At 43.1% G+C, this 9016-nt stretch overlaps 1 protein-coding gene across 1 annotated transcript in view; it reads left to right on the top strand.

Annotated features, from left to right (window-relative positions):
* The window catches only part of LOC109481854 (collectin-11-like), a 9998-nt gene extending 6540 nt beyond the window's left edge, over window positions 1-3458 (top strand). The window contains exons 4-7 of the mRNA XM_019784476.1: window positions 152-214; window positions 944-1096; window positions 1617-2003; window positions 3377-3458. Of these exons, the coding sequence (XP_019640035.1) occupies window positions 152-214; window positions 944-1096; window positions 1617-2003; window positions 3377-3387 (614 nt within the window). The 3' untranslated portion in view covers window positions 3388-3458. The remainder of the gene's footprint in view (window positions 1-151; window positions 215-943; window positions 1097-1616; window positions 2004-3376) is intronic.
* Window positions 3459-9016: the final 5558 nt, after the last annotated feature.

Here is a 9016-nt window from a genome sequence, read left to right as displayed (position 1 = left end):
TCTGCTCGCTCGCGGGCGGTGTGCGGCCGTGGCGCGCGGCCGGGATTCCGCGCTTTTTTTGCTTTCCAATAACGATAGTCTTAAACCTCGACTGTGCAGCATCTATATATGTAACATTGCAAGATCGTCTTTGTTGTTTTTGTCAATACAGTTAACGTGGGAATCCTTTCTGAAGGGATGAACAAGCTTTCAGTACGACTAACCGAGCTGGAACGTGAGTAGAGTAGAGATCGTATAAGCAGTAACTTTATACACTGCACGAAAGTTTAGATTTATCAATGGCAGTAAATGCCAGTTGAGTCGTATAATCTTTACTTTGAAAACAGTCCCGTTCTAAAGAAGGTAGTAAATAAAAGTCAAGGTCGGTTATTTCATTCAGGTAAGTCTAAAATTATCCTACTGGACTTTTATTCACTACCTTAATAAATTCCAATATTGTTAACAAACGAGACAATACCCAACATCTCTGACGGTTAGATCAAACGTTTCGTGCAGTGATACTATTCATCGATTGACACGAGTTTCATTTCTTTCTTAATAACTTTATTTGGCTTTTCCATTGGGACAAAAAAACAATTAAGGGGGGAGGGACAAACAGGCGTACGGTAATAATAGATAATGGCATACAGAAGTCGGAGTACATTATCGTGGCCTTGTGGTCGTACAAGAGGAACAGCTCCAGAAAGATGTCCATGTGCACGAAACATCGATGTTGTAGACTGCACTAAACCTGTTACACAAGTGTTTAGCAACTGCCGTGGTTGACAAACACTGAAGCCCTGGGCTCTCAGGTTGACATCGCGTCTAATCCATATACATTTAAGTCTTGGTATATACCAATAAGCAAACTGTTTTTTTTTTCTCTGAAGGGTGTCTTGATATTACACCTGTAGCTTCTCGTGCTTCTCGAAGACAAAGTAACATTTGACACATTTAATTTCAGGAACACATTCCATGGGACCCATTAGCGCTGGCCATACGTCTGTCGGGCCTCCTGGACCTCCAGGACCGGCTGGCCCTGTGTCTGCCGGGCCTCCTGGGCCGCCTGGGCCTGTTGGGCCGCCTGGTCCTGTCGTACCGCCCAAGAGCAACGAAGGTTAGGACTATACAATATTCTTTTTCTATTACTCCAACAAGACATGCAATACAAGAAAAACATGTATGGCAGTGCATAACAGTTACAGCCACAAAAATTGATAATGTTAAATAATAATTGAAAATCTAAAATATAACCCTAAATCTCTCAAACAGGTGGGTATCTGCTACATTACAAAATGCAGACCCCGATAAAAAAGCTATACCTGGATCCCATTTTTAACACGGCATAAACCGTATTAAAGTTTCATTAAATGCTGTGCTAGTTCAATCGACATATAGATTTACAATTAATCCCTTAAATGACTGTAAAAGCTCATTCACATCCCATACTAGCCGCACACTTGTTTTATGTAGGTTAGCCTTATGAAATTGCACTTAATATGTATATAAGTAAATGCAATACTTTGTACCTTGTACACTTGCTGTCCAAAAATCTTATTTATGTTGATAAGTGAATTTGATAGATGAATAAATATATGTTATTGAATAAATAAATGTTATGAACGTCCCTTGCCCAGTATCATGTCCCATAGGTTTTTGGGAAGGGAACGGAATCTGCTACAAGCTGTTCCGCTCCCCTTTGGCCTTTGGCGAAGCGGCCGCGACCTGTCGTCTCCGCGGCGGTACCCTCGCCATGCCCCGAGACGCCATGGCCAACGTCCTGATCGGAGCGGGCCATCGTCACCACTTCTGGATCGGGCTGCAGGACCAGCGCCTGGAGGGGTATTTCGAGTGGATAGACGACACTCCTCTCGGGAGCTACACCTTCTGGGGTCCTGGACAGCCGGATAACTCTCACGATGAAGATTGTGTCGAATTTATTTACTTCGCTAACGAAGGACAGAACTACTGGAACGATGCCAAATGTGACCGCAGCCGACCATTTATGTGCCAAGTCATCCCAGGTAAGTTTCTTGTAAACATAATATTTGCCATAACATTGTGGCGCCGTGTGGCGTTGTGGCATAGGGCATTCAGCCCGGAACCCATGGGTCCTGAGTTCGATTTCACTTTACACTTTACACAGCTTTATTTCCTACCTAGGCACGTTACACAGCTTTATACGTAGCTTTGGTTAGGGACGTCCCTCGGATAGGACGTTAGATGAAAATCCCGTGTTTAGGGAGAGCCACACCCCACGCAAGAAGCCCATCACACCTAGCGAAAAAGAGTAGGGGCATGTCCCGGTGTGCGAAGGTACAAATATTACTGGAGTTGGAGATTTACTTGCAATCACCCGAACAGATGCCTGGCGAATCCCTGTTTTGTATCGGCCACACGCATAGTTTGTTTGATTTGTTTAAATCGGTCTTTGTTTGTACCTGTATCTCTGATTTTATTGTATTTTGTACTGGGCCCTATTGAAAATCAATTTGTCAAAATTGAAGTAGGCCACCCAGGTGTCGGAAGATTAAATAATTAAAAAAAAAACAAGAAGCCATAGGTGACAATCCTCCGTGAAGTTTTATATTTTGCAACAAAAATAATCCCAAGCGTCAACGCCAGACCTACTGTGCAGACATAAGACAACGGTTAATACAATGAGGGCGCGTCACAACCATAAAACATAAAAAGACCTAAATCCATTACTGCTCTCAGGGCGTGTAAAGATACTGTGCTTCAAGTTCGAAGTTCATTTTAATTACACACACACAATCATTGCATTCATATAAAGATCGGACTATCATGGTCGTGTCACTAGTAACAAAGACAGCCCCACCGTCTTGCCGTGCCTGTTACTTATTAAGCGCGACCGGCAAATTCCAGCAACAGTTGCGGCCAGCACCGCGAGTGTTGCTGCCGTGGTACCACCGGCCCCTCACCATATCTGCCTGAAGTTATTCCAAACAACGGGTTTTTCTGGACCATTCCAATTCGCCTCATAATTGTAGGGGTGCATCTGCAACATTACGTTGACCGCGAAAGCAGCAACGGCAAAAATACACATTCGTGCATCAACATGGGCATGCCCGCAGACGGCGTATAAAATTGCACGCCGATTACACAAAGAGAACCCAGTGTTTTGACTGCGAACACGAAAAAAACGGCTCTTCACAACACTCCGTTCGGAGGTCCTGACCTCCTTCACGGAGTAATAAAAATAAAAAAAAAATGGTGATTTACATCATCACGCTAACGGAGGCCTGGCGAACCCTGACTTGTATTAAGCTAATAGAAGGATATGTCATCCTGTAAAGGGTGGTATAACAATATAATGGATCAGTAATTCAGTAATGTCGAACACGATGTTGATAGTAATTCCGTTCTTCTCCCACAGGACAAACCTAGCCGACTTGCAAAACTCTGGCCGCCACTGATGAACGACGCCCGGACAAAATGGCAAACAAACAAACAAGCAAAACAAAATCGTAAACAGTGAGATGGGGTCAATGGAGGGGCTAAGTAAGCAAGCTGTTCACTTGATCATTAGGTTGGGTGAGATAACGAAACAGAAAAGGGATCCATTCATGACGGCTCCTTGACAAAACAGCGAAACATAGGCAGGTGAAAATGCAAAAATAGGCAGGCGCAAGACCGGTAAGATTGTCAAGTTCATCTGTGTTGGTAGTAATCATAGTACGATGCTTATCTTTATTTTAGCACAAAGGGTTTAACCCTTTGTGATCGGCCTAAACATGTACTACTGCTGGCCAGGGAAGTTAGCCGGCTACATAAGAGAAGGGTCCAATATGCCCGCTAACTCCCCTGGCCAGCTACATTCCTTTTAGGCCGATTTCTACTATTCATTCAGCCTGCAAAGGAGTCTACTGGAAACTCAAACTTGACCCTCCCTATATGCGCGGCTAAATCCCCGGCCCTGGTCATTTTAGGCCGATTTCTACTATTCATGCAGCATGCAAAGGCGTCTGGTGGAGACTACAAAGGATCAATTTTTTTATCGACCAATGTCGCCTTCATCAGGACGCGTTTGATCATTATTTATCCTGGTAACGGCAGTGGTCGTTGAAACTTTGATCGTTGTTTATCCTTTGTGTTGGAACGAAGTTTTGCATTCTGCCATCAACTGTATTGCACCACAATTTTACTAAGTATTAGTACCGCGTAATCTACTTGTACCAACGAACGCCCTATGAGACTTTTATTCACATGATAAAAGACTGGTGTAATTTTTGATTAGTGGAATGTGACATGATAAAAGATTAGTGGAATTTTTGGCGTTTAGGCACTTCTTGAATATATTGTCATATATTTACGACACAAAAACTGCCACATGTCAATATGAAGATAAGCTGCATGTGTTATTTACAATTCATTGAGAGAAGTCCTGATATAGAAGATGACGGACGTTTATGTAACGTTTGTGAATTGTGGATATCAGATATTTTAGGATGGAATTAGAAAAACCTGTTACATCATATTCTGATGAGTTTTGTTGGGGTAGAATCTGATTCAGTTGTTAGCCAAGCTTCTACCAGGCTTCGGGAAACGGCTGGAAAGAGGAGAATTGGGCTAATAAACAGATAAAGATAATATCCCATGGGAGTTGGTCCACTCGTACGCTAAGAGAACAGTTTGTCGCTCCCAGCGTGAACCAACTCCCCTGGCATATCATCTGTCTATTTTCTACACTTTCCAGCCGCCTACCAGGCTATTGAGTTGTGACCATTGATGGCAACTGTTAATTGTATGATCCGTCTATTTATTCGTCGTACTTGATATGTATGCATATTAATGAGAAAATACTATAAGCAGAAACTAAGTAATCACAGCTATAGATGATGTTCATCATCATCATGTCGGGCGACTAGCCTGCACCGGTCGACCGAGGCTAGCTACTCTCCCTCTCTCTCTCTCTCTCTCTCTCGTCTACTCTCTCTCTCTCTCTCTCTCTCTCTCTCTCTCTCTCTCTCTCTCTCTCTCTCTCTCTCTCCAGACAGCTCTGTTATGATACCTTAAGTTACAGCAAAATCTCTGTAAGGTCATCGTTACAAATTAAAGACAGTATTAGAATGTAACTGGTTGAGTGTTAATATTTCAAGTCATCAAAGGTAAACGGAAGATCGACGAATGGGCGATATTATCTGACGAGCTATGTTACTGAAATTTACATCAGATTCTATGACAGAGAATATATAACACTGTCTAGTAACCATATTGGTTTAACAAACGTTTCAGACATGGTATCAGGGAGTGGCTATACCCAGAATGGACATCAACTGAACATTTCGAAGGCAACACACACAGCGGAGATATGTCTGTGCCCTAGGCCTAAACCCGACCGGTTGAAAACATTTCAAAACCACTTCTTGGAAGCACCCCCAATTCTAGGATCACGCCAATAACAAGAAGCTAAGAAAGAGTCGCTCTTTTTTATCCCTTCTGAGAAACCCACAGAACGTTATTGTTGTTGAGTACTGAATAACACTGATTGTGTGTCCAGGGCATAGGTCAGCAGAAGACCAACAAATAATTAAACAACAACCTGCTGTTATTGCACTATTATGTTTATCGAAGGAAAACAAATTGTTTTGGCTCAGTTTCCTCTTCTCCAAACACAAAAGGTCAATGACCTGGGCCAGAAAGTCAATTACTATGATAACTAGTGTTGGGTTATATCATGTTGTAATTCTATAGCAGGAGGGATTTAGACTCTTGTCCATATATACGAATGTGTTTGAGTAAGAGTTAACAAAGCAGATTAAGCGAAGGTAAACATTATGCATTTGCTTTGCAAATGTTACCTTTCTGGTATTCATTCCTTTTTAAAAACTGAAGTCAGTTGACGATATGTTCATCATAGTACGGTGCACCTTGGACCAGTTTTTGTTGTGACCTGTGTGGCAAAGATGTGCAATAAATTACAAAGGCCCTCTTTCATCATAATGACAGAAGTCGCTATTGCGTTGCGTTGTAGAAGATCCAAAATGGGCCCACGATTGTGGTTCCCAGTTAATATCTTTGAAAATCCTTTTTTGTCTTTAAAAATTTGGAGATTTTGGTCTACAATTAGAAAATTCTACAACTTTGGCCAAATTTTATTTCACCAGTTTAGTGGACATAATGAGAGTGATGACGTCTTGCCTGCCCAGAGCGGATAGATACTAGTAAGGAATATAGTTTAAAAGTAGGGTTTGTTCACTGTTGTCAGCAGAGTTTGAGCTGGTTAACACCTTGTTTTCTTTCTATTAATTTAAAGGCAAACCAATGTGGCTATCTGGTGCAGAAGAATTTTGAGATTGAAATATGGGAAAGTATTTGCATGGGAACTTGTTTTAGTTTTCTATGGCCAAACGCAATTGTAGTAATGTCTGTCTTAAGCTTCACTACGTTTACCGTCTTATCATCGTCCGTACATTGACAGTTGCTCCGCCCACTGTTTGGCAAGTTGGTTTTGACGTCTGTTTACCGACGATAAGCGCCTTTGTGGGGCTGGTCTTTAAATACGGTGTGTTTTAGTCTGATTAAATCACTTTACGGTTACCGGCCGCCCAACATCCACTAAAGCCGCGGACGGCAGAGTTTGCGTTACACAGACTAGGTGTGTTTGTGGCGACAGGTAATTCAGACGACCCGCGGGCAGTTACTCAAGCGGGATCGAGAACATCGTGTGCCGGACCACGCCAAGAGAGAGACCACGGTCTGAATCTCACAGTCACCGCAGATCGACACCGTCTGTCCGAGGGGCTCATTTTCAAGTCCAGCCGGTAAGTTTCGAAATATCACTGTTATATCCAGAATCGTGCTTTAATCGTTATCCAGGGACACGCATCTAGAAGTGAGTCTCACTGGGAAAAATGACGTTCTTGGATACGCGGAGGGTCATTCGCAGGCCGCCGGCCATTTTTTTCGGTGAGCGACGCAGTTATGCCGCAGAGGGACCGTTTTGACTCCCGGGAGGGGGGAGGGTTTCACCCCCAACAAACCCTTCTCCTCCCGGTAAAACTTTGGCGGAAAACTGTCCGTCCCTCTGCGGCATAACTCGCGTCGCTCACCGTAAAAAAAATACGGCCTCCGCCCTACAAGTCTGCGGAGGAGGCTAGAGACTAGAACCGTGCCTGATCCTAACCTTAGGCCACACGGATTTGATTTTATGGATGATATCCACGCGCATTGATTTTCGCCTGTAGTAAACAAACCCTTCGATGAGGCTGAAGCCTGGGTACCATTATTTCTCCGTAGTTCATTGTGGCTTAACGGACAATACAGTAGGGAGCCGGCGGTAACTACAGAGGACGATACCCAGAATACCTAGGCTCCACTGAACTCAGTATACGGTATACCGGTGCCAACTCATTCTGCAAAATTCCGGCATGTGCCGGCTTGTTGTAAAAGTAGTCATGTACAGTGGCAAATTCGCAATATCATGCAGCTTTGCCTTCATTCTGTTTATTCATTTTTTTTTTGCTGGACTTTTATATTCGCCCGGCCTCGTAGCATTAGTTTTGAGGTCGCAACGTAACGTATCCACTGACAACGACCTAGCTTAAGACAGTATTTCCTAAACAAGACAACTGAATTTTGCACGATCTATGCACTCAAGGTTCAGAAGAGGATAGAGTGAGTGTTGAGTATGCACGGTAACCCACGACACGTGCCCACGAATGACCTCAGTTTTGCGATCGCACTACGCATGTGAACCAACTCCGTATAAAAACCTTGCAATTGAACTAGACTCGTCACTGATCTAGGTATAACTGGACTTCATTTTTTCTCTAAGGTCTCTAAATAATTTTCAAGCATGAAAACGTATTGAAGGAAGATTAAAAGTTGTGGCTCGCTGTGATGTGGGAACTATAAGAAATTGTCTTTTGCACCTGTTTGGTTAATTTGTGGCGAGAAAAGACGATTTATATTAAAACGTAAGAACAATGGGACTACCATTCAAACAATTGTCACTTAGAATAAGAGTTTAACAGGTTTCATTGATGAAGGCACCTTATCTTCAACCAAGACAACAGTATAACCGGCTTAGGGCGTCTGTAAACATTGTGCTGTCTTTAAGATGGCGTCACGCTGTCGAATGTTATCTTTATGTAAAAGAAAAAAACACACACGAAAGACTTATTTGTAATCTTCACCAAATGAATGCAGTGGGAATGAAATATATTGCATCTGTCATGTGTATTTGCCAAGAGACTGTAACAGATTATTTCAAACTGTTGACAGAAAAGAACAACAAACAGTCATGAATTCAAATATCAGAGTTATCAAGCAAGAATTAAGGTGTTCAATTCAAAAACTTGTATTTTTTCAAGAAATATCTAATATGGCCACAAACACAGTTGGGGCATCATCACTAGATATAGAAAGCTTTAAACAAATCTTGCGCTTAAATGTGCAAAGATTGGGTCTAACAGGTCGTTCGGTTCAATATATATATATATATATATAGCTACCGCCGCGCCGTGTGCCTGCTAATAAGTTGATGTGTTACGCCGAAGAGCGGATATACCGGCTATACTGATACAGATACAGATAGATTCAGATATATCATTGCATTTCCTTTTTACATACTAGTACATGTTGTTTGTACCTGCAATTAGCATGTATTTGCAATAAACTTATTAATTATAGTTGATCAGGCAGTAGTTATATTGCCGCTATGACTTGGCTTTCACTGAGTGCTTCCCCCTTGCCTATTTTCCAGTTAAAAGGTTCCACATTTCGAGATGAGGTCTGTTGTACTCGGGACAGTTCTGCTGTGTGCTCTGTCCCTGTGTGCCGCCGCCACGGACCAGGCGCTGCAGGCGGCCGTGCAGGCGGGGTTCCGGCGGGCAGCCTGTCCGTACTGCCGCCTGTGCAGCGGAGGCGAGGCCCTCTGTACCCGGACCGTCGGTAGGCAGGTCTGCGGAACACTGTGCGCCGTCTGTAGGGACACCGACTGCGACGACATGCCACAAGGTCAGGCGTCGTTCCTTAAATTCCTTCCTTCCTTCCTTCCTTCCTTCCTTCCTCC

Source organism: Branchiostoma belcheri, unplaced genomic scaffold (genome assembly GCF_001625305.1).
Source record: "Branchiostoma belcheri isolate BF01 breed outbred unplaced genomic scaffold, Haploidv18h27 scaffold58, whole genome shotgun sequence".
Lineage (NCBI taxonomy): Eukaryota > Metazoa > Chordata > Leptocardii > Amphioxiformes > Branchiostomatidae > Branchiostoma > Branchiostoma belcheri.
This window is presented reverse-complemented; position numbering and strand designations above follow the sequence as displayed.